Here is a 27,209-nt window from a genome sequence, read left to right on the forward strand (position 1 = left end):
CTCACACAAATCTCAATGGATTAAAGAAGTACGTATAAGCTTAAGAAGTTCTGGTTAACTTTTATGTAATTTTTCAGCTGAATTGGAAATAGATTGCATCTGTGAAGATGAATTAATAAGATACCATTTCATAAAGGGGAAGGCGACCCTGAAAGATGGGCCAGACTTGCACTGGCTTCAGAGTGTTCCTGTCTATACATTTTAAGAAAGGTGACAGACAGAGGTTTTGATTCTCTGTTGCCTCAACTTTGTGACGCTAATACTTTTAAACAATTTCCAGGGCCGTACAGCTATACCATTAGTTGTTTTGAAATATCTGCTCAGCTGCTAGATCTAAAATGAAAGATATTTCTTTACACTCTCAACACTCCAACCCCTGAAATGCCGTTTTCTTATCTTATGTTGAGGCAGTGGTAAAGTTTATTTAGAAACTCTCTCTTGATATGTAATACATCTATTGCAGATTGAGCAAAACTTCCTCCTGCAGTTGAGAGAAAATGTAGCTGCCAAAACATTTGCAGAAGTTAGTCCCAACTTTAAATTTGTCCCAGCCCAAAAAAATACAGTTAATGGATTTGGTCCTCCAATAGCCCCCCTTGTTGTATTCTCACCAATTGCCTCCATGTTGGGATACCCCAGGATATAGCAGGATTTATATTTTGTATTTCAACCACAAGTTGATGCCATTATTCCATTACATTGTTTTAAAAAAAATATTATTATAAAATCCTCGATACATTTGTCTGCTGTTTGTTTCTCATTTCAGCTCTTGGTGATTCAATTTCTCAATGTAAATTTTTTTTTAGGTATCTCTCTATCTATCTTAATGTCCTACTACATTCAAGCACGGATGTTGACACACTTTCCTCTGGTAGTTTATTTTACTAACTTTTAGACTTTTTAATTTTTTCCTGTTTTAATTGCTTGGGATTTTTCTTGGTTCAGCTGTAGCTGTAGTAATTGTTCCGACATTTTAATGTATATATAGTATCACTATCTAAGCTCTTTTGTTTCAGTGCACTCAGGATGGGGCAGTGATCTTTCTTCCCTTATCCTCCCCCCTCCACCTGATTCCTCCTACGGCCCAAGGCCAGAAAACTCCGCATCCCAAGCTGAGAAGCATCTTGTCATGTTCAAGTGGGTTTGTTTTGCAACTTATATGGTTTCCAAAGTGGGTTTTTTTCTTTTGGAGACAACGCAACGGCAAAATTGTTTAAACAGATCACATAAACTTTCACATGATAAAATCCTTTCTGTGCAGAGTTTACATGTTCTACCTGTTGTTTCGCGGGTTTTCTTCAGTTACTCCGGCTTCAGGCTCTCAGACAGGAAATATCAGCAGTGCCGTGGAATATGTAGAAAGTTCTGTTCAAATGAGGGGGTCGGATTCTACTCAATTTACTCTCTTGTTCCAAAGAAGGATGCCGGCTTTCGCCCGATCCTCGATCTCAGACAGCTGAATCAGTTCGTGAAGGTTTTTAGTGTTTAAATGCTTCGCACAGCAGGAGTTCTTAAGGCTGTGTCAGAGAGAAAGTACTTTTTGGGTGCTCCCATTTCGAGAAATTTTGCTATTAAACACTCACTTATAAGGTAAAGAAATACCATGACTGTGTGATATAGTACTGAAATTATTTTGCAGTCAGTGATGGTTCAGCTTTGAGCAGGGATGAAGGCAGGTGCACATAACAGGCAGTTTATTCTTATTCCAGTAGGTGGTAGCATTAACCAAAGATTCAAGAAAGAAAGAAGTGTATCCTACACAAATGTTCACCACATTCTTAAACCCAGAGGCGTGCATTAATTTGTTTATTTATTTATCTCACAAATCCACGAGCCCTGTTAATCACAGTCTCATCATCATAGTGATTCAGGGTTAATTCACTCAGGTAATGAATGTGGGTTTCAAAAACAACACCAGGCAGGAGGTCACCAAGTCACTAACCCTGTTTCAGCATGTCACCGAGTTTTCCATCTAAGAATCCATCTAAGAACTTCTTCAGCGAACCCGGCAAAAGTTAGGGGAATCATATCCCAGAGTAACTCCTGGGCTTAAAGTCTGGGGCTTTACTGTGCACGCACCTATCCTAGTTAATGTGCCTCTGTGCATTCTGCTGCTGAAATTCACTTTCGTATTTGCGCGTAAAGCAAGAGCTCAGTGAAACGGCAGATTAGACAAAGGCGTAGGGGGTGCTGGCAGCAGGTTGTTTGTTGCGTGCCTGCGAGTGAATCCAAGAGCCAGTGGTGATTACCAACATATGCAGCCGTGGATCAACTGAACCAGACCCACGGTGGCACTCAGACTAATTTCCATACATTAATTCACTTATATACATACACTAATTCCTTTCAGTATGTAATCATAAGGTGCATGATCACACTGAGCAAATCTTTCAAAGTGACTTGTGACACAGGAGAAAGGACGACCGCTAATGTCTGAGACGCTAAAAAAACAAGGGGTCTGTCTAGCACCTGACTAAAAATGAAATCGGACTGTTTGCACCATTTGGTTTTATCTTGTCATCTGAAGCACCCGCTTCCTGGAGGGTAATAAAAATGCATTGAAGGAGAAGGGTGGTGATACAAAGCCCCATCGATAAATTGATCCCACTGAGGATGACTCATTCCCTCATGACGAACACGGGTACTGTAGTTTATTAAGGGGTAGTCCCACATACACTGTCCTGCTGCCATAATGCTCTTGAGTCATATTTGTGACCCATTTTACGTCTTCTGCAGGAATCAATGGGATTTATAGGGAGGTTGCAAAGTATTCACAAACTTTTGAACACATTTGGTGTTAGGACTTTTTCTTTTTCTCACATTCTTATCTAAAACACCTCAGCATGAGCTATATGCATAAGTTTTAGGAAATTTGCAAAAGATATGCAAACTGGTAAAATCCATGTGTGACATGGTAACAAATCATCACTGTGTGTGGAAGTGTACGTGGAGTAAAGGGAAGTGCTCATCAGTTGATTTCTGTTACGTATTTATTATTTCTCCCTTGTTGCCGGCTTGACCAAGCCTTGCTCTGCTTTATCTGGCCGTTCACATGAGGTCTCCCCACATCTGAAGGGTTTCTGGACCCAAACCTCCGGGGAGACTAGAATACAGAAGAAGGAAAAAAATTTAAGAGGAGGACAGAGGAAAAAGAAAATCCTCAAACCGAAATGAGGGAATTCCACAAATTACCGTTTGTCACAAGGTAATCCTGTTACTATTGCAAAGAATATGAAATGGTGTAAACATGGAAATAAACTGCCCGTGTGGATGTAGCTTACAGGCGGTGGCTCTGTTTAGTTGAGATATAAAGCTGCCAACCCTGTTTCAGATCCCCCAGTAAGGAGGAGTGCCACAATATTCGAAGTGGTTACACAAAATTTGCTTCTTCAGGGAGAGATTAATTCTTTTTTTCTTTCTATTTTTTCTTTGCATTTCGACATTGCAACTCATTTTGCTCAACGGTTACTCCTCCCTGTGATCTAGTGGCAGGACTGCAGTCAAGGAAACTGATGAATATTTAGGAGCATTTTATCTTCCCGTCTGTGCACGGGCGTCATCTTGTGTCTCTGATACACACTGAAAACCACTGAGTGCAGTGGAATGAGTGACAATCGTGTCTGCTTGATTGCATCTTGACGCTATCACCTTATGTTGCCAAGTGCTCAGGTGACATCTGGGGGACAGTGAGGAGATGGGAGAAAAGGCGACATTGGATATTTTTCATTCGTACCTGTGTCAGGCGGTCATCAGCTCTGTGCAGACACAAGATGGCGCCAGCTGAGTGAGTTCAACTTTGCGTGGGGACAGTTCAAAGGCGAGGCCCACTGTGTGAGAATATTTTCAACAATCATCTCTCCAAATAATACAAAAAAAGAAAATAATACAAAAGTGGACCTCAGATGGCTACAGCAAAGGCAATCGGTTGTCTTTGTCAAATCATCAAAAAACATGTCAGACGTACAGTTGGTATGAACTAAACAGATCAACTGAACGCATCATTAAAAGCTTCTGTGTTAAATGCTTTATCCAACATGAGATTCCTTCAAAATCCAGTGCATGACAAATGGTTTTCAACCACAGAGGCAGTATTACAAATTAAGGCAGCACATTAATGTGTTGTTTAGATTATTGCGTACGTGTAGCAACATAAACCAGAATTGCCTCACAGTCATTTCTGGTTGCAATAATCTGCCTATCCTCAAATTATGCCCCGACCCGCATTATTTTAGGGGGAGGTGCAAAAGTGACTCTTCTTTCTCTTTATTCTCTCTCTCTGTCTCGGTGTGTATCATTTTGTTTTGCTCTCAGCTTGCGTCTATTAGATGCCTTATTGCTGTACAGTGTGGCCTATCTTCAAACAGGAATGCTGATGATAGTGGCCCTGCAGCAGTGCCACCCCCCACCCCACCCCGGCCCCAGCCCCGGCCTGCTCCTCTACACAGAGGGCAATAAAGACACAAGGAGGATTAGTGTTGTGTGCCTAACAAAGTGGTTGCCAGAGAGCGAGAGGGCCATGCCCATGGGCTCCTCCGCAACCCTGCTCAGCTCCGCTCAGCTCTTGTCGAGGTCCCCCCCCCCCGCTTGGGCTTCCCTAAGGTCCGCTCTCTCTCAGGGAGCTCTGTGGATGTGTGATAGACTCTGAGTGGGTGAATTCATGTTGATGCTAAAGAGGCAGAGGACGCAGACAGATAATCCATGGCTTAAGCAGCGCTGTAGTAACTTTTCCCCCTTAAACAAGGGAACATATGTGCAAACAGTTCAATTTAATTCGAATCACATTCTCGCGCTGTTCATATTTTTCGCTAAAGACTTTCCCACAGTGAACTCAGACAACACTTGCAGCTCTTAGTAGGCGCTTGAAAACTACCGCCAGTAAACCTATGACCGTGTAGTTCAGCCTACACAGCAACCTGACGGGACGCGACAATGAAGGTTCAGTGTGCGTCTTTGTTGAGTTCTCCCACTCACCGGCCAGAGGAAAGAACATGGCTTGATGCAGAGAGCAGGATAAAGGCTGTACACTATGTTTATGGACATCTTTCTCACTATAAGCAAACGGAACACCATATAATTGTACAAGTCTGATAAACGCAGTGGCTGTGGCCTTGTAAATGTTGTCACGTTAGATGGGAGTGTTGAATCTGAGATCACTGTGGAGGAACGTGGCCTGTGGGTGCAGGCCTGCGAGGACAGCAGCCCGTGGTTTGATGGAGAGCCGTGTACAGGACAGGACAGGTGAACCACACAGCTGCTACCCCCGGTTTTCCTTTAAAAACCCCAGCGTGACGGATCAGGCCATGGCTCTCACACATCACGGTCCGCTTTTCACACGGTAGCTGTCTCAGGCCACGTTACACACATCTTTTAGATGCTCTGTTTTGTGCGTCGGGTAATGAAATTTACGCCGGAGAGCCCAGAATATGCAGGCATATGGTGGCTATTAATGCTCCCTTCGCCCTTTTCCGCTGCAGCCCTCTGCCCGACACTATGGTCTGTTCCCGCCTGTCTGTTCTGGGTCCTTCTTCGCTCCTCAAGCTGTTTGCCTTTTACCTCTTGTCACGCCAACCAGGATTCACACAGCAGCATGAACCGCTGTGTCTGGAAGAAAGGCCAAGTTCTGTTAATACTTGGCTAAGTTTACATGTTCATTCACACTTGATTATGGGGCAAGCCCTGGGTTCTGAATGGTTTCAGTATGGCCGAGAGGCAGCCGTGCTGCTAACGGAGGATGCACGGCGGTAATCCAGTATGAAACTAAAATGTTGTAAATTGATGCCTTTGTTTGGGAGCTTATATTTCTGGTACAAAGGAATGAAAAAGAACAACATAATCTACATGATATTGAGAGAATCTTTTTACCAATGTGTTATTACTTTATGTATTTGCAACTCAGCATAATTCATGGTGCAAAAATTGTGGCGAAAAATTCTAATTCTGTTCAGGTTTTTCCCGCTCGATGTTGGTTCATTCTTTGAACAATGTACCAAAGCCACTCGGAAAACTGATGGTAACATATCCATTTTCCATTCCTTGGTAGTGGAAATGGATGCTCAATAGTCTACCCCTGCAAAGTATTATGGAGGTAAAAAGGCGTGCAGGTGTGGTCTATTTTTACCTGTATAAGCCTGTATAGATTAACACAGTTTACAAGTCCCTGCTCAGCTTTTGGTTCACTATCCTAACTCCAAAATTAACCGGATTCCACTCACTTAATCCCTTACTTTTTATACAAATGCATACTGCATTATCTGACTTGATGTCTGAGACGTTTCCAAACAATTTTCCTTCAACACATTTTCGAAATTGGTATGAAAACATTCCCACGAAAATTATGGTTTCTTTATTGTTGTCGGAGGGGATATTTGCAGGTTGGGAGTGTAATTTTTTTCGGGTTTTAGAGTAGACAAACTGGCTATAAATAAATCCTATGCAATCTCAATTATGTCTGCCCCCCCCCGTCACCATTTCTGCACTTTTGATTTCCACTTTAAAAGCAGAGTGATATATTCCTATGATTGGAAATGTTCAATGCACTTCTGGAAGAGGGTGCGCTGTCCTGTGCAGATAAGGTTTGCGAATGCAAGATCTGTCTTTCTGAAATAGAAGCCTGACAAACAGTGCTGTCTCTCCCAGACACAGTGGGAGAGGAGTGCGCTCGGATGGAAGCCTTTGAGACCAGCCTTTTTAATATCGGCACTGCTGTAACATCAGTAAGGTGACATTTCGGCAGCACCATCAAGATCCAACAGTGGCCATGCTGCTTCGACAATCAATTATCCATGCATAACATCCCGCCAGTGTGTGCAACATGAATCAGTCCTGGACCAGGCTTCTCCTCTGCCTTGATTCTCAAGAAAAGAGAGACCTTTCATTCGACCCCTAAGAAAGAGAAACGCTCTGTGTGTTGATAAGGGAGTGAAGAGAGCAAAGTTATATAAAAAAAAAAAACCCAGTCAAATCAGGGCTGATATTTATTCTCATTATCTTGAAAGGAGCTCGAATTGGTTTCATTCCAGTGACTGTGAATTGTGATCCAGGGAGCACAATGACCATCTCCAAGCAGAAGCCAAAACATTATGACTGAACAGGCAGAATCCATTCGTTGTGTGTTGCTTGGTGGACTACGGGTGAGAATGCATTTTATCTGTTGCCCAAGGAGAAGGAAATACATTTCACAGCACATACTGCTCATATCGGTTCTTAAGACCGGTTTGGTTGTTGTATGATTGCTATCAGTGTAGTGGCTGCATGTAGTCTACTTTCACAAATAACCGACATAAGAGACGTCTCCTTAGCAGCCGGTCAGTTTTTCCCCTCTTCTTATGTTCCTCTTCGTTCAGAAGAGGTTGTTCAAAATGGAGCGATAGGAGGGCATTTGAGGGAGACAATAAATTCTTGAGCATATGTCAGTCGGCCCTGTAAAACCACTGGCGCTGTAATTTATCATTGCTCATATTGACATGTTTTACATCTGTATATGTCTACTGGCAGCAAATGGTAATGTGAGGCCACCGTGTTGTCTTGCAACAAGCTTGTGGTTAAAAAGTGTTTTTTGGTTTTTTCCCCTTCACTCTGAACATATATAGCATAGATCATATTGAGTTTTAAGTTTAGCCTTAACACAGAATGTAAGACAACTGCGTGGCGTGTTAGATTCCGGATGCTGAAAGCTGATAGTAAGTGAAGTCAGAGTCGGAGGACCCGGTTTCGGAGCGGCAGTCTACTCCCTGAACCCAGAAGCTTTTCTCCAGTGTTTGACAAACAGCACCATTCCCCCGCTCGCCTTCATTTCCATCTGTATGCTATCACTTGGCTGTCAGCGGCCGGATTGGCCTGTAGTTCGGAGGATGAAAGGGAGGGAGATCCTGTTGAGTGAATAATCTTGCCAGTTTACAGGGGAGTGTGGATGTCAACTTGACAGACTCTGAGTAGCACACAGATTTGGGATTCATGGGCAATCCCATAGTCCCTTTAAGTCCGGACGTGTGAATGTGAAATCAATAGTACATCCATACAACAGTTTGTTTGCTGGACCCTGGAATGTTTTGTTATGAAAATCAGAGTCATGGATCGTCACCTTACGGATTGGGGACACAGAAAAGGGGGCTATAAACACAGGATTGCAGCATGAAAAATCCCGATCTCTCTCTCTCTCTCTCTCTCTCTCTCTTTTTACTTTGAATAAAATCATGCACTATTCAAATGTATCCATGCATCAACACAATGCAATTTTATAAACATGAAACCAGTTTGAATGATCAGGTTCAGTGTAAGTGTTAATGTGAAATCTCTCATGTGTAGAAAATTCTAATTCTCTCTAAATGTGTTTGCTTTTAATTACCATATTCACCCGTGGTTCTTCTTGTGGTTCCTTTTAAAACGTCTCTTCTATACACCTCATACACAAACCACCAACCTCAGACGCTATGTCAGCACGATCTCTATCACAGGAGATATTCAATAGACTCCGGTGGCACCTTTACAGACACATGCATGTGCATCATCATCTACATATAACATAGCCGTCTGGGTTGGCACCGCCATCGTGCCCTGCTGTTTGTTTGATATGCAAAGGAGTGCTGTGGAGCAGCGCCACGGTCTCCACTAAAGTACTTTACTCCTCACATAACCCAAAGTGGCAGCGGCAGCATCAGGATGAGCTCCAAGAGCGAGGTGGCTCCCTCTCAGTAATTTATAATGCACTTAACTCCTCTACCCTGTTGATTGTCTGCATTACCAAGAATCAAGCACGCGGCAAAACAAATAAAAAGAATGCCACTTTTTATTCAGGTTTAAATCGCAGCGCGCACAAGTCTTTCATTACATCCCCGCTCATTCACGTCGGGGTCTGTGTGGAACAGAAAACAGGGATTACGGTGGCGAAAGGAAAACCACTTCAAACTGCTTCCACAAACACCCTCAAAGCACAGCGTCGAAATAAAAAAGCCTGGGTGAAAATGTTGAAGGTGGGGAAAAATAAACATGGAAACGTGTCAGTTGAAGTGCGGTTGAAGTGGGCAAAGTTTGCGGAAAGAAGCCAAACATATCATTATTGGAAAGACTACGGCCCCTATTGTATTTCTGCAACGGACACTGCAGGGACCCCCACCGCACCCTTCATGTGATCGTGACAAGCCGCAGCCTTCCCAGAATACGGTGCTGCTGCTCCAAGCGTAGGCCCCAGCCTGCAGTCTATACGGCCGCCCATCGCTCGGGGTGGAGACCATTATTAAAATGTGCTCTGTGGAGGGCCTGCAGGTAGCTCCCAGGATCAGACACAGGGAGAGCAAGAGGAGGCTGTTTGGCTTAAGTGTTTTTTATTAGGATAGATGGAGGCCTAAGCTCCGTAACAGAGCTTCAGCCCTTTCTCCCAGACGGGGACCCACTTTCCCTTCCCACTCCACACAGGCCCATATCAAAACACCGGCCCCTCACAGACATGCCGCACAAAATGGCATGCTCTCTCTTTTTTTCTTTTTTTCTTTTTTCTTTCACTTGGCTCAGCTTTCTCCCTGTCAAAATACAAATGCTCTATGATGGAATTCTGCAATTTCCTTCATCATCCGCAACAAGCCCATTTCGCGACTGTTAAACCCATAATTATTCCCACTGAAAACAAAAACTGCACAGGGAGGATTGACAGGGAGACCACGTGAGCCCGCGCCTGTGTACTCAGTGTACAATTAATGACATTCTTATGAGAACCTGGTAAACATATCGTGTGTCTGAACCTTGAACCCGGAGCAAGAAACATTGGGAGCAGCTCAGCCCGAACTCCAGTTTCTGGCTCCACTCCTGCTCTATATTTTTCACATCGCTGTAGCTCATATTCGAGCCAGCTGGCCCGATGACATAACTTTCTCCGCCAGTTGTAACGATATGGTGACATGAACATGTGTAAGCCTGCTTTTACACTGCCCATCACCGAACATCTGCTCTGAACAAGGACAGTAAGTTGGGGGAGAAGCTGGCCTGCAGACGCCTCCGCCCCCACCCCTTAATTTGATGACCAGGAGCAGTTGTTGAAAGAATCTCATTGATGGAAGAACTCCATGTGAACTTTACGATAACGTCACACATGGCGACACCACCCACGGAAGTTTTATATATACGTATTAACCTGCCTTATGAGAAACAGAATTTCTCTCTCGTATCTGTGAAAATGCAATCAAACGTGCGAGGAAGTCTTTTATAGAGGACTTTACCTTGTCGTGACCCGGCTGTTGTCGTCAGAGGAATGCTGTGAACCCCGGAAAAAAAAAGTGGGCTCCCATCTGCTTTGCCATCACTCCAACTGCTGTGATATACGTGTGGGAACTACAATGGTCTCCACTGGGCACAGAGACGGACGGAAAAGACAGAGAGAGGAACAGAAGGAGAGAAGGACGGATTCGCTTGAAAGATCCAGCTGTTAGACCATCTGAACCCTGGGAAAGTCTGACATTGTTTTTAATATATGGGTGAGCCCATCAGCCTGACTTATAAAGCCTCCTAAAAAATGTAGGGAACAGGTGGAAGGGGAAGTTTGGCAAAGGGTGAAAACGGCCGAGTGCCAGGTCAGTTCTCACTGCCAACATTGTGTCGCTTTGAACCTTCTTTTTTTTTTTTTTAAACCTCATGCAACGCAGTAAATCTCTTTTTATTTTGTTAATTTTTCCATGTTCTCCTTTAAAATCTATTCTCTTTCCGAATTATATTCACACCTTAAATCTCTCCACATTGCTCCGTCAGATTTATGCAGTAGTTTGTGTCAGTATATGAAAAGAGAAGAAAACATAAAAAATAAAAAAAAACTAGTTTCAAAGCTTTAATGTGGTGCAATGCGGGTGAGCACTGTACGGCAGTGTGTGTGTGTGTGTGTGTGTGTATATATTGACTTCTCTGTTTCTGTAATGTTTCATTGAATAAAACAAACAGACAGCCCCTCAATCCAGTTTTATCCATAACCTCTGAAATGAGACTTTATGTTTCATACAAACGGCATCTCGGTTACATCAATAATCCTGCAAATGAAATCGATTTCCCCTCCCGCTCTTCCAATTCTGATCACAGCTGGGTTCCCCATATGGAGTATTAATGGGGTGGAGCACCCTGAGCCTGATCTAAAGCTGGAGAATTCTGGGCACACCACAACATCAAATCCCACTGTAATTACCTTCATGCAAACACAGGGGCCCTCCGCAACACAATGCGGGTTGGAGAAATGGGATTTGTGTGCATTGTTTTCGACGCTGGAATTGATCTTGAAAATTTGTTTGGTGCAATTTACCAAGATGCTTAAGAAAATTGAAGCTCACGGACTGTGCCCCAATTCAAATGTCTCGTTGTGACGAGCACAATACGCGAGCATTATCTGCGTTCATCTACCTTTTTGACAGCGATGGCTTTCCTGGCGCAACAATAGCTAATCTTTGTGTTTTCCGTGAATTCAAATTATAGAGATCATAGATCTTGACCATCGCCAGTCATCTTTTTTTATTTGACAAGAAATTCCCCAAATCAAAGATGAAACCAATTTTAACGGCTGCAGATGGCTAAGCAGCTGGTTCCTCTCAATTAGCTTACACATGTATTTGAGCCCACTTTTGGCACAGCAAATGAAATGCCATTTTGTTACTAGATTATGCCATCTGACATAAGGCTATTGTCTTAATTCCCTCGGGCTGTGGTGTAGGAAAATCACTAAACACACAGAGGGCCAGGCTATATCCTGTCTTACAGACGTCCCTATCCCATCATGCACACCCAAGCCTTCTCTCTCCAGCAGGTGGGGGTGGTCATGCACCACGCAACGCGGTTATGGGTTTAAGTCTGAAATCTACATACTGAAATGACTTCAGCTCTCTCGCACAATGCCAAACTTGCTGGAAGTCTGATGAGTTTATTTCATCAAATCCAGAAATGCTGCGGAGGGAGAGAGGGAGAGATGGATAGACGGAGAGAGAGAGAGAGAGAGAGAGAGAGAGAGAGAGAGAGAGAGAGAGAGAGAGATGGATAGACAGAGAGAGAGAGAGAGAGGTGGACATGAGGAGAGTCCACTTTCTGGATACAATAGCCTGTGTCCATCATCCAGCTTGTGTGGGCGTGCGCGCGTGTGTGCGTGCACATTTATATCCCCTCTGCATACATCGATGTGTGGGAGTGAGTTTGATGTGGATCCTCTCTGCCCTCTGAGTAGCACAGTGACTGCTGTCCATCTGCTCCAGGGTCTCAGGTGTGCCTTATCTCTTCCCGTGCCCCTGGGAACTTTCAACAGATATGCCAGTCAGCCCGGGCTGAACTGCTCTTGTAAATTACTCACTAAACATCCCTGCCCTGGATTCTGCATTCGGGGGAAAATCAATTATTTGACCCCCCCTCACATTTCACAGTCCATTTTCGGCATGCTGGGGCCAATTACACCCAGCAGAAAGACTACTCTTTATGTCATTCCCACGATGACCTCCATCTTGCAGCTCCACACGGAGCACCGTTAATGCACCAACTACAAGCACTTGTGCCACGAAGGAGCGTGCTAATGCACTGGTTACCCACACTTTAGCCACACCAGGCACACAGATACAGCAGCTGAGAGGCTGCGCCGCGGCCGAGCACAGCCAGCTGCAGTGTCTCTCAACTGGGAGGTGATCATCCCGTGTCCAGCGCACTGAGCGAACGCCGCTGACGGTTTGACAGCCCTAATGAAAGCTGATTACCAGGAGGCATCTATTAATTTGTCCTTAATCATGACAAAGAGAGTCTGTGGCTAACAGCTGTGAAATGGCAGCCGCCGCGCGGAAATGAGGCTCAGGGAAAGGCCGGGGACAAGGGGTTAGGCCCTGCGCTGTCATTAACTGCCTGCCATTGTGTGTGCTCGCTCAGAGCTTAGCTACAGGTAACTCAATAAGATAACACGGAGCACGCTCTGCCCTGCTCTTTGTGAAGAGCTGCTGCTGTGAATCCCGGGCGGCTGGGCACAGAATAGGGGGGATATTGGTTTGCATGCTCCGAGCAGGAGCTCTTATGATCCAGGTGAGAAGCTGACAGTAACAGGTTAAAGCTCTGTTCCCTCATCTGCTGGAGGCGCGCTGAGGGAAAAAGTCAATCACCGCCTGAACAGGTTGCTGAATAAGGAACTGAGCAGGCTTTTTAAAGGAGACACAGTGCAACAGATGCATGCTCAATCACGCCTTGATTTTTTTTTAAGAGGGCATAAATGTCAAGAAGAAAAAAGAAAACCTATCTCCCAATAGGCTCAGGTTTCATGCAGTCATAGTCAAATCTTTTTATATTTTAATATTTACAGCTGAGTGGAACACTGGATGTTCATGATTATGTTTATGAATTTAAAAGGGACACATTAATTCATTCATTAATACATTATATTCACACGCATACTTGGAGTCCAACATGTGAAGATGGCAGGTTCATGGTGAAATTCATATAAATAACATACAGATACATGTATTAAAAACACAACAGTACATTGGAGTCACCTAGCATATAATTAATAAATCAATGACATATGAAAAACATTGATGAAGGTGCAAAGCTCATGGGAGGCACAAACGTACGAATGATAAGTAAAACACTATATAGACACATAAGGGGTATCAAGTAATATACGAGGGGGAAAAAAACCCCACAACAACGGATGGAGATGCTGCATTGGGTTGATGGAGCGATGTTCAAAAAGGAGCCTCCTCATATAAATCTAAATGATCTGCCTGGCCACAGAGGTTTACAGGACCCTTGGGAAGCTGTGGGAGGGGAGATGATTGTAGTGGCTGTCACATGGTCTGTGATATAACAACACCACTAAGTAGTTAACCCATACATCAATCAATCAGGAGACTGATGAGCTTTGAAAATCTGCTCCTAGGACACACAATTGCACTAACACGTGCTGTGGAGTGTAGAACAACACCACACCTCAACCATACACATATACGCAGCCATTAACGGCTGATATTTAAAAAAGTATTTTAACAGGCACGCTGAGTGCAAAAGATTTTGTGTGAGCATTTGTCTGAATTGTTATGGATCAGAGTCACCAGCAGCAGGATGTAAGGTCATCTCAAAACATAGGTTTAATCATGATTAGTGGGCCTTTTCTGAAAATGTCAAATCAGAAATGGACTATTCCCCTCTGCTGTTAGGTTACGTATTGGACAACAGGACCGCCGGACCGCGCATCACGAACGTTAAATAATCCGAACGATCCATTTAATTAGCGTGGGACAACACAGACAGGTTTGTGCAGTGATGTCGAATCTGTTCTGCTCTGGAATACGTTTTGGTCTCGCCTCGTTCTCGTTCTTTAGTATGGTTGCCGTTTCCTGCATCATTTAATCACAGCTGACAATGTAAGTTTGATCCAACGGGATGTAGCCAAGGTGTTCACTACATATAAATAAATATGTATATATGCAAAGAAATTAATAGATTTCACACCAGTATACAAACATGTGGAGTGGTTATTGTAAAAATTTGCACAAGACAGGGACCTAGCTCTTCCTTGTAAAAATCTTAATGGTATTTTTCTTCTGTGATTCGTTTTCAGGAATAGTTTTTATTTATTTGTCATACAATTCTTTTTGTGAAATGAAAAATGAAAAGATGAAATGAGGAATTTTGCGGACCCGAATCTTGGCAAATAACACAGTACCCTTTTTTTTAACATGTTGCTTCTGCAAACCTCATTACATTCCTCATTTGCATTTAATACAATATGATGTTTAGATATATACAGACATAATGCACTGACTTAATAATGCAGGAAAATGTATCACCCCCCCCTCCAGTATGAAAACACTTCTCATTGCAGAAAGGCTGCAGGGCTTCAATATAACATGACAAACAAGGCAGAACATTTCGTTTTGGCCTCATATGAATTAATCAGTGGAAATGGGCGGACATGTTGAGCAAACAGTCATTTAGGACTCTGGCTGAGACACTGATGGAAGCCATGATTCAATTAGATACCGAGCTCTTAAAGATGCAACAAGTCTTTTCTCGGGCGCGGGGGGAGACAACAGCCACAGCTGGCGTCAACGGAAACTCTCAGCTGCCTGACACTCACACCTCAGTGAAGCCCTTGAGGACGGGGCTACATTCTTTGATAGGGGAGATAACAGATCATTCGCAGTGATATTGTGAAACCTTGTGAATTCAGATGATCCTTTATTTGGACTCGGAAAATATTAAGAGTAAGTGGTGAAATTGTGAAATTGGGATTCCAGCAACAAGGCAACAGCGGAGCCAGTTTGGGGCTTTTTAAGTGAGACCTTGAACACACCTGAACCACATGTTCGCCTCTGTAAAACACAGCTTCACCGGAGGGAAAAGAAATCTGGTTAACTTCTTTTTTCTCACTGGTTTTTGAAATATTTGACATGTCAGCCATGCAGCTGCACGGTGGTGTGGTGGTCAGCAAGAAGGTTCCTGGTTCAAATTCAAGGTTGGATAAAAACCCTCCAGGGCCTTTCTGTGTGGAGTTTGCATGTTCTCCCGTGGGTTCTCTCCAGGTACCCCTGGCTTCCTCCCGCAGTCCAAAGACATTTGGGATTGCGGTTAGGTTATTTGGAGACTCTAAATTGACCATATGAGTGTTGGCCCTGTGATGCGCCGGCATCCTCTCCAGGGTGAACCCCGCCCCTTGCCCAATGTCAGCTGCCCCCAGCGACCCTTAAGAAGGATAAAGCGGTATAGATAATGGATGGACGTCACCCATGCAACAAAAACAACATATTTTGTAGCTCTGTATTGCTTCAGAAACTGGCTCTTGTGTGTTAAACACAGTAACATTTCCAAAAATTGTATTTATTTACTTATTGTCTCAATTCTTGGGTAGCTATAGCAGAGTAGCTACTTAACCAGCATATGTTTTCTGTTACAATAAACAGTTACAATATGTTTTTTTTAGAGTTAGATTTCTATCCTCTCAATATAATATTCAAAACACGTTGCATATTGAAATCACTCTGAAATCTATATATATATATATATATATATATATATATATATATATATATATATATATATAACAAAAGCAGATGCTACAAAATGGCAACAGTACTTTGGTGTGACACCTATGACATGAAGTGCTTTCACTGTAGGAGCTGTAGACACTTCTTCATCCAGGCCCGCTCCTCTTAAGTAAACTCATTTGCATTTGGCAATTTTTACCAAATTACAAAAAGCCATTCACTTCATTCTTACTCAACTGTGGCAGCAGGTGAGTGCTAACATAGTAAAAGTAGATTTTCCATAGTATCTTTTAAAGAGTCAGCAAATGTAAAGTGCTTTATTCGCAGATAAGCATTTTCATTAGCATCCGACTATCACAGACTTTGAATTTGACTGGCCCTGGATGATTGTGAGTCATCTCTATTTTTGTTTCTCATTTGGTGGGTGTTGTCAGTTTGGGGTCGGGGCAGCGGGGAGGGGAGAGGCGCTGCAGGCCTCACGCTGAGTTCCCCGGTGCTGCCCCCTCTCATCTACGAGAAGAGTCTCTTCTCCCCTGCTAAGTTTGCAAAGTCCAATTTTCAGCTAATATGGAGGTCGCAACAGCAGGCGCAGAGGGCGTAGTAGGACATAATGGCTATGGGATTGTAAATATTGGTTTTAGAGAGACACAATTGGAGGGCAAGCGGAGAGAAATTTCCATAGAGTATGTGCGAGCACCATTGGAGGCCTTGGTGCAGCAGAATAGATTTTCCATTCTAGTGTGTCACATTAGATTTTCGGAGGTGCTCAGTGGCAGGTACATGTCATTAGTAACACTTTAGCACAGTAATGAACCTTTTTATTTATCCGGTGCTTCTCTCATGAATGAATAAGGAGCCGCTCCCCAACTGTGCCCAGTCGTGAGGAGCAGACAGAGGAGGCAGAGAGAGAGCGAGGGAGGGAGGGAGGGAGAGAGAGAGAGAGAGAGAGAGAGAGAGAGAGGAGGGGAGGGCGCAATATGAAGTAGAAAGGGGGAATGCAGAGCCCTGGGGAATGCTGAGGAGGGTTAAATGATCATTATTGTGACACTCACATGCACACACACATATGTGTCAGTGAGCAAAGGAGAGTACACACACACACACACACACACACACACACACACACACACACACACACATATACATGCACACTCCCCACCTCCGCTCCCTGGGGTCCTGATCTGACACTATTTACACACACATTTACACAGTCTACTCCCTCCTTTATAAAGCTGACAGGTACTTAAGCGCTACATTACTCTGAGGAGCTCAAGCCTCACGGCGGTGTAACCAAACTGTCCATTCACGGCTGGCCTTGTCTCACTGTTCATTCAATAATGGCCCCTGAGAAATGCATCCGGTAATGAGCCGTTGTAAGTGAGCAGGCAGCGCCGGGGCGTCTGACGCCGAGCATCAGGACACCTTTAGAAGACGGTCCAGGCTCGTTGGTGGGGAAAATGGGGGGATATCTGTCGGCAGAGTCCGGCGGCGTGTAGAGGCTGTGACACCGGGACCTTCGGTGGCGTTTTCAGGCACACGGGCGCTGCGGATACTGGAGAAGGGTTTGCTTGACATGTGTCTGCTTCCTGCGAGTTTCTCCATTTTCTTGTGCTGCATATATCAGAAAATCAATAGTGCTGCTAAGTTTATCAGAACGTTTAACATCGAGCGATCAGCCTGTGTTAGGTCGCTGACTTTAAACCAACAATATACAGGTGGCAAACCTCAATCTCAGCACCTCCTGCCTCGCTCCCCTCGCAGCTCAGCCCGGTGCAGTGAAGCGGTTAGAGTGGCAATAGCCGGTGTGGTCAGGGCCCCATGTCACCCCTCGCATCCTCAGTGTTCATTTCCCTTTCATCTTGAGTGTGAAATCGCTGCCGGTGCAGCACTGACCTCAGCATTAAGAGGTCAACTATTGAAATCTGATGTGCGCCTCTCTGGCTGAGGGACTTCAACAGATGGAGGGAAAGAGAGGGAAGGTAAGAAAATGGAAGTAGGAACAAATCATCTGAACGATATATGCATCAGAGCAATGTGTCTTCAAAAGTTACTTGCTTCCCAAAAAACAATAGTTAAAGAATCTGTCAGAAGGATGAAAATTCTTTTTTATTTTATTTCTTGATCTGCTTTTGACCCGGTTTGTTTCAGTTTTGGGGGAAACAAATCTATTTGAAAGGAAATAAAAGTAAGAATAAAAAGCGAACGCAGATGATGCTGAGATTAGCAATTTTTACGGGAGGTGAATCTGTTTTTAATCACGGCAAAAAAAAACATCACTGTCTGACGCTTTACTTGACTGAAGTGGGCAGAGGTGAACTGAAGAGAAGATGTATTCCTGAATTTGAATATTATAATGACAATTTGTGTCCATTTATTCAAGGTCATGTTCGATATTTGGACTCATAACTTGTATATTATTTTCCCCCAGTTTTCATCTTATATCACTCCCACTCACGTTAAACACACATTTAGTGTGCAGCAGGTCACACTTTACATCTCCATTTATTTGCCAGACACATTATGTCTGACTCTCGCGCTTTTCCTCCCAGTTGAGGGCAGTCGTATCTCTGAGTAGAGAAACTCCACAAACTTCAAACTTTTGCGGCTTTTGGCAGCCCTCTACAAAATACATGCCAGCACTTCCTACCTCCGTGTGTTTCAAACATAAGGTTCTGCATTTAAAGTCAATTCGACACCTCATCTCAGTATGAATCCCCTCCGAAAGCGTATGTGATATGAAGAGTCAGAGAAGTTTGAGGTCTTGTCTCATATTTCCCATCGGCTACACTTTCATCCCTCTCTCTGTAGTATAGACCACCCCTAGCCACCCTGCCCAAATAAGGTGTTCTGCCTTCAGTGCTCTCCCCTCTGAAGAATCTGAGGAGTTCAGAATCTGCCGAAACTTTGGATCTCAAACACAAACATCTTTTATTCAAAGGGTGTCTGTAATCACAAATAAATAGCATTTCTGGCGATGAGCACAAGGCACAAGAGAGAGAGAGAGGGGAGCCTATCTCAGGAGCAGATAACTAGTAGATATGATTCCGTAGATAAGGAGCAGTAATTTGGCTTTTAGAGATAGCTCTGGGGGCCGCTGTGCTGAGCTGCGCTGATTTTCTGTGTAGGGGAGGATGTTTTTTTTTTTTTTCCCCCACATTTTTTATCTCTCCTGTTGAAGAGCTTTTCATCTCTCATGATTTTCTCTCCTTTTTTTTTATGTATTTCCCCCAGAAGGTGAGATCACAAACCCGCAGAAGGCAGAGTGGCATGTTTTAAAGCGATGGACAAAATACAAATATTTGAAAATGTATTTCATGGTAATTATGTCAGGTTTCATGGCCTTGGCACAGTACTGAGGCACAGCCTGGATGCCTTAATTTGTATAGAAATTGTAATCATTTGTTCATTTCAAGGTGAAAATTGCATTTTTTAATTTAAATTGTATCCTGCGTGATAGGCTATTATCTAGAAAAATTGTCTCTGTGTATGGCGGTCTATGCCCTGCCGTCACGCCTGTTTAGAGCCCACTTCTCCTGAGAAAGGGCTTATATATGAATCTCCTGACTGAATGCACCCAGCTTGTTCTTCACTTAGGGCCGCCACTGCACTCATTTCCATTTTTGTTATTAATATTAATTAGTTTGAGAGCACAGCTCAGATTTTAAATGTAAATCAAGCTTGGCTTCACAGTGATTTTTATCTCACTCAGATTTTGTAGATTTACAACTTTACTTGGACTTTTTTTTTCTTCTGCCTTTCGTTATTTAAAAAAACTCTTTAAGGGAGGTGTGCAGTGGTGTTATGTGTGGATTTGCAATACGGGACAAAAAAGTCAATACATGTCTTATGAACGTATGTAAACTAACCAAATGCAATATAGGTAAAATATTTTACAATTGGGAGTTTCTGGTAAATCAGTTGACTTTAAGCTATGACAATACCCTATCTGAGCTCCTACTTTTTATTTCTACATGACAGATTGTCTAATACCTAAGAGGGGGGCACCGTGAAATTCGAAATACCTAAAATGTTCTGAAAATACGATTTTCTCCCTATGCAAAACACACAGTTGGGAGGGAGATATATGCACACCAAGCTGTGTGTCTGTGTCAGTGGGATCCTTGAGGTGACGAGCACAAAGCTGCGGCTCAGGTACACGGCGTATGCTGGCATAATTACAGGATTTGGGGGATTATTATACTGTAAGTGCTTTCATGGCGACAGCTGGGAGCTTTTTACTCCCTGTGACACATAATCTCAAAGAATAAAACCAAGACCCCCAGAGCATCTCTTAATCATTTCTTAGCATACCTGCACACGGCTCTGAACTTGCTCTCTGAAGACAGATTTGTAAAATTAGAATATAATTATCATATCTGGTATAAATCATTCTAAAGTCATGTTTCTAAATACATTTTCTTTCAAATGGAACTATTTTTGGCCTTTTTTTCCCCCCTCACTGTGGGCCCTGGCTGTTTGTGCTCTACCCTCCTCTTCCTCTTTTTTTCTTCTTCTTCGTGGCTTTCCTGCTCTTCGGCAGCGAGTTATTTATCACAGCATGGTTCAGGTTGAGGAGCCTGGTGCCAAATTAGATCTGAATCAGAGCCTCTATTTCCATGGCTCAGATTGAAAGTGGGTATGACCAGGCGGAGGTTGGGACTTCTTTATCACTGCCTCCTGAGCGATAGGGCCTCCTGGTCTCTACAGCGAGGCTCAGGAGTTTCATTTCCATCCCTGTGATCAAAACAAACCCATTACCGCCTGCCATCTATGCACAGGGGCAGTACTGCAAGCCCCAGGCCTGAGGACACAGCCCACAGCTAAGCTACCATGGCATGGAGGCACCGTCAGTGGCCGTGTGTCCATATAGAGAGGGGAGAGGAAGAGCGGAGAGCCCGGGCCCCTGCACTTTATCTAAACCGCTGCAGAGAGGCGAGTGGAATCGGCTCTTGGTGGCTCTGTTTATCCCCTGCTCCTGTAGTCAATCAATTAGGGGATCAAAGGAGGAGATGAGGCAAGTGTCATAAAGCTCTCCCACACAACGCTGCCTGAGCTGCCACCTTGTCCAGTCTGAGTGACAGCGGACCAGGGGGAGACAAAACTCCCAGGCTGGCACCTCAGGAGACACGCTGGAGCAAAGGGGACAACCATGGCACATGGCAAGGTCTAATCTGGACAACCAGAACACAAACTTTTAGAGGAGTGTGTGAGGGATGACACATGGCAGGCAAAGAGCCACCTCACAATGTATATTAACTACGTTGAGAGGATCCACTGAAATCCCTGTCTCATCAGAGCAAACTCATAAAAAAAAGACAGCTTTGGAATCGATTAAATAATTGACCATATTCCTGCCTCATTGAAATACTTCTCCAGAGCCCAGCCTACCAAACACACATGGTTGTGAATCTGTTTTGTGATTAGACATCGAAGAGAATCTCTATTTTGCTTCAGATTTAATAGAGCCTTGATGATATGATGTGGCGATAACACTGCAGTTTGTAGATGATATGAATCTGTAAATCCAAAGGGAATACTAAAAATATTCTGCAGCTATTCATACTCGTGTTCAAATGACTCAAATATTTGACAGACTATGAAATATGAATGATAAACCAGTCTGAATAGAACAGTACTTACTTTATCAAGCCTCATAATAATCCCCCGATACAATTTGATGACTGCTCAGTGATTAATTGGTTTCATTTAATTGTAAATGACCAGTTAAGTAGCCGCTATTACTTTGTGGTATGTGAAGTGTAAATAAATCGCAGGGCAAGATGATTTACTGTCTTTTGCTAATTCACACAAGGTTATGGATGGACGGTGTTTAGCTGCAGTGACTGCAGACTATGTTTGAAATGTGTTTAGGATCGGTCAGCGCTGAATGAACATAGCCAAGACGTGCTGGACATACCTCCGACAGTGCTGAGGGTCGAATCTGAACAAGCACTACGGATGCCTCCGTACCACACCGGTTAGTTCCCCTGCATTCACACCATACCAGAGAGATGTGCAGACAACATTCCTCCGCCAGCCGCAGCGAGGGGAGAGCGCTGCTGGTCAGCGGGCAGAGCGGATGAATGACTTCCTACAGCTGCACGCAGACACACAGACACACACACACACACACTCGCACTCTGTGTCTGGGACGTCCGAGCGCTCATCGCTCCTTAATCACATCAGCTGCACTGGAACAGTCACCGCTGGCTCCACTAATGCACTTGAACACAGGGAGGACACGCAAACGTGAAAGCGTGCATGTGCATATGCTTATCTTTATGCATGTGCACAGATGCACTCGTAAACTTCACACAAACAATTATTTTCCTTATGGATTTAATTGTCTGGTTATTTATTATTATCGTTATTGGCCTTATTATTGTTAATCTCTCTGTTAAATGTCAGCAAATACTAATACAATTGCTGATTACCCAGAGCCCATGGTGAAGTCGTCACATTATTCCAACTGACGGTCCCAAATTATCATTGATAATTAATTCGCAATGACATTAAAAAGAGAGAAGCATCAGATTTTTTAGATTTGAGAAGCTGGAACCAGAAAATCTACCTAATGAACAATTTAAATGGTTCTTCAATAATCAAAATAGTTGTCTGTGGGGATTCTCTTTCACTCAAGTCATATCAAAAATAGTTGTAGATTAATTTTCTATCATCACCACTTCATACACACGTATTGTGTGTATGAAGTGGTGAATGTGCAAAAATGAATGAATGTGCAAAAAAAAAACATCCATACATGTCGACACAGGAAAAAAAAAGAGAGACAAATGGCAGAAATTTTGGATCTTTAATTGATAACAGTTACGCCAGTGTTACAGTAAACACACCAACAGGCTGAAGGTAGTAAATACCAATACAAGTTTCCCACTATTCTAATACTTCATACAGCAGAATAAATTATACAATGATAATATATACACATGCGGAACAGAAAAAAAGGAGTAAAGCAAAGCACAGATGTCAGAAAGAAACTTAAAAAAGGTTAAGGGTCAAACAGACGGAAGGGGGATAAGGAATTGTGATGCTTTAAATATCCAAATGTTTATTGACGCAAGTGTTAGAAATGGGCTTGATACACTAAAGACGATTCTAAAATTCCTTTTTAAAATATACACACGAGTGCGGCGTCTGAGCGGAGCAGCTGGAACCGCTGCAATTCAGTGCGGAGTCGACGTTACTTTGACTTTTTCCTCCAGAAGTTGTCATTGGTCCACAAATCAAAAACAAGACTCCGGTCCGTTTCCCACGTGCAGGAGAGGCTAACTCCAACGGCTTCATCGTCACTGGTCCCACACCGAGGGCTCAGGAGTTCAGGTGTGTGAGGTTCGTGGTACAAGTCAAGTCTGGTCTGCACTAATAATCAGTCTGTGAGATCTGGTGGTCAAAAACACCCTCAAAAGGCTCCGACGTGTAAAGACGTTTATCCAGCCACCTTCAGATGTACAGTGGTCCTGTGGTGCAGGGAGACTATCTGTGTTTCATCTTCCTTTGACCTCAGGTCGGTCCTCTTTAATACAATTTTAACCATAACATTTTTCATGGAATTCATATTTTACTAAATTTATACAAATTCATTCTCACCTGGGCTCGAAAAAAAGAAAAAGAAAAAACCAAAACAATCTTTTGGTCAAAACAGCTAAACCAATTAAATACAAGTAAAATAAAACTCAAATCAAACGTTTACCTCCACGGATCCTTCGCTTAGCTACCACTCGACATAGTTTTGTTTTAGTATAAAACATACTCTTTATAAACAAACGATACACAATCTGCTCCAGCTACTGTACATGTTTCGGATTTTAAAGGCGACTAAGGACCTAATTCTGTCTGTGTACATCATCAATATCACACTGATGCCAATGGCAAAAATAAAAAAGTCACACACATCTCGCGGGAACAGCAGGTCCTGGATCGCGTCGAGTCAACTATGCGTGCTACACAAATGTCAAATCACTATTCTTTCAAAAAAAAAAATCTTCTTTTTGTACATTTCAGTGACTACGTCAAAGTGGAGGATTAGAGAGGGGGGGTCCTCCTGTCCAAACCAGAGGAGGGGAGGGGGGCAATCAGTGGCGTTACCTGTGCCCTTTCACAACTGACTGGATTATGAGATTTTCCAGAGTGCACGTGAATGGCGCAGCTTGCTTGCTTCTTAATCTCATAACAGAAAGCGCTGGAATGCTCATAGTGTATTTGTAAGATGGAGCCCGAGGAATGTTTTCGAAGGAATGATTATTTAGTCTGGAGGTGGAAAACGACTGAAGGTGCATTTACAGAATGTGCTAATTAATGCTCTAAAAGAAAAGAAAAAAAACCCCACAGAAAGCCAGAATGGTAATGGGAAGGGTCACTGTGAATTAGCGTTGACATTATATTTGTGTGATTTAATCTGCTTTACACTGTTTAAGTCACACAGGATTCCTGGCAGATGGGGATTTGGGAGGAGCAGGGGGGGTTGAGTTGGCCCTCCTTGGCAAGGTCCATATTTCTAAACAAAATACATTAATTTCCCCAATCCTGTTTTTGCAAACAATGCCCCCCTCCCCATGGACCATGGCTAAGGATGGGATGGAGGTTAGAGGGGAATGCTATTGGCCACCGAAAGCACTGCTTCAATTCCCCGCAGAATCCATCCAGCCAGACTTCCCACCGAGTGGCCAAGTTCTTTAGGAATGTCAAGATGAATATGAAAGTGGGAAGGTCAAATCGCTCATGAACATTAGCGCTCAGGGAACCGGCCGAGGAGCAGCAGCTTGGAAAACAATCATCCTCTAGTGTGTGACTGTGCCGAACACGCAAACACACACACACACACACACACACACACACACACACTCAACTCCCACATCGCCCCAGTCATCCACTGTGTTTTTACACACCGACATCTAACAGAGAAAAGAGATACGAATGGAATCAAAGAACAACATAAATCACATTAACCATAATCATATAACAGCAACAATAATCTTAACAATATCAAAAAGGAACAGGAATAAGAGTCACTTAAATGATATTGGCTTTTGTTAACTACTATGAACAGCTAGGTCAAAGTACATGTCGTTGATGGCTCTAATTGTGTGTTGGACTGAGGCCATGTCCAAGAGGAACCCTGCCCAAGGCAGACGGCCGTTCTTGGGTCGTCTGGGCTCCTGTCTGGCTCTCTGAGTAAAACAAATCAGGGTTTGGGGTACGGGTTCAAGGAGATGGGGCGGTGGTGCCCAAAGACTTTAGTAGAGAGGGCGCAGAGCCGCCTAGTGGTTGACAATGGTTTGAAACCTTTAGTTCCATTCCCAGAAGATCCTTCTCACACCCGCAAGTGTCACTTTCACTGCGAAGGCTTCGTGTCTGTACACTGATGTCATGGCCCCGGGCTGCAGACCGAGCAGCCGTGAGGCGAGCTGGAGTCCAGACTTGATGGAGCATGGAGGAGGGTGGCAGAGGGTGGAGGAGTGAGGTCCAGGGTGTGGCCCCCGAGGGGCTTCAGTAGGCCTGTCCCGTCTCCACCTGCAGGAGTCCCAACACGGCCGAGTGGTCTCCGAGTTTCATCCTCCTCTGGGTGGACAAGCTCACGTTCTTCGCTAGGTAGTCTACAGCAGCTGCGCGGAAAGAAAAAGACAGGGGGAAAAAAACAACACGTCAGACAGGTGGTAGATTCCTGAGACATAAGTCCTATTCACTCCCATTTCATTCCTCTGATTAGGGCTGAAATAAGTTGTGGCAGAAGCCAGTGAGTCAAACGAAAAACAATTCACTGGGAGAGAGTGAAAGATAAAAACCCCTCCCCTGTCCCTTGTCTGAGGTTGGCACGCCGCTGGCACGGAGCATGTGCATCCTGGTAAAGTCTCCATGCTGTCACTCACACGGGTCCCCGTGTGTGTTCTGTGTGCCAGTCTTCATTACACGTGGCATCTCTGATTTCATGCCCTCCACACTCCACATGGCCGATCATTTTCATCCTCCGACAGCAGCCCCTCTCCTCTCTCCTCCATTCATTACCCATCTACTGTGCTCAATCACCATCTTAATTAACCTCACATCAGCTCACATCCGCACTGCCATCAGTTTCGTGCTGCTGACAAAACACTGGTACGCACGCACACACACACACACACACACACGCACACACGCACGCACAAAACGTGACGGATTGGCACAAGCTCACATGCATGCACGCAGCGCACCACAACAAAAGCGGAGTAAAAAAATGTTGTTTTTTTTTTCATTTTTTAAATGAAAGCCAGCAGATGCACAATAGAGCAGAGCACTACTAGAACCTGCATATAAATACAAACAAATGTTGGCTTGCTGACGCTGGCTGGGGAAGTGTGCTTCATTTTACCTCTTATGAATGGCTGTGACAGCATCAGTCAATTATGCTAATCTAATAAAGCGAACTCTTTCCTGCCCTGAGGGTGTGTATGTGTGTGTGTGTGTGCGTGCATGCATGTGTGATGGAGACGAGAGAAAGAGGGAAGGAGAGAGGTGGACAAGAGGACACCGTGGCCCCTGAGGGTGTGCCGTTCTTTGAAGTGGCCCTCTCCTTTTTCCCATCCAAGTGGAGTGGGGTGTGACTAAGGCAGCTCTCCAGGAGGATGGTGGTGGTGGTGGTGATGGGATGAGGGGGGTCTTTATCAAGAGCATGTGTCTGCCTCCACCAACCGGGGGGCAAAGGTCAGGAGGCTCTCTTTCCTGGGAGTTGGGCATCACCTCATAGGCTTTTTTTTAAAATTTAGTCAACTTAAAAGGAGGGTAGAAACAAATGACCACCACAATAAGACAAAAGTTGACGCATGGGTTTGACTTACTCTGGCCATACTGGCTGTACTGGTAGCCTGCGGTGACGGGGTCCACGCTGTAGCTGGTGGCACTGTAGGTCGGGGGGCAGTATGACTGGGAGGAGGCCAGGCTGTCCACACCCTTGATGGTGTCAGAGCGCTGGCTGCAGCTGGCTGAGATGGGGTTGGAGCTCTCCAGGCTGCCGTGCAGGGGGGAAATGGAAAAGTCGTGCTGCGACTGGGAGGGCACGGCGCTGGGGTTACTCAGGATACTCATCACCTGGGGGGGAAAGGGGAACAGAGGATGTTATAAATTTGGAAAATTGAGGATCAAAGCATTGACAGAGTTGAGGGAGAGTACTTTTTTTCCTGGAAATATAGTGCCATCCTTGCACTTCACGGTAAAGATGCCGATAGAAATACACCATTTCAACTTCGA

At 44.1% G+C, this 27,209-nt stretch overlaps 1 protein-coding gene across 3 annotated transcripts in view; it reads right to left on the reverse strand.

Annotated features, from left to right (window-relative positions):
- Positions 1–22,763: 22,763 nt before the first annotated feature.
- The window catches only part of pax7a (paired box 7a), a 46,916-nt gene continuing 42,470 nt past the window's right edge, over positions 22,764–27,209 (reverse strand). For all 3 annotated transcript variants that reach the window (XM_035632026.2, XM_035632024.2, XM_035632023.2), the window contains 2 exons: positions 26,801–27,050; positions 22,764–25,591 (listed from right to left, as the gene is read on the reverse strand). In XM_035632026.2, the coding sequence (XP_035487919.1) occupies positions 25,476–25,591; positions 26,801–27,050 (366 nt within the window). In that variant the 3' untranslated portion in view covers positions 22,764–25,475. The remainder of the gene's footprint in view (positions 25,592–26,800; positions 27,051–27,209) is intronic.

Source organism: Scophthalmus maximus, chromosome 6 (genome assembly GCF_022379125.1).
Source record: "Scophthalmus maximus strain ysfricsl-2021 chromosome 6, ASM2237912v1, whole genome shotgun sequence".
NCBI lineage: Eukaryota > Metazoa > Chordata > Actinopteri > Pleuronectiformes > Scophthalmidae > Scophthalmus > Scophthalmus maximus.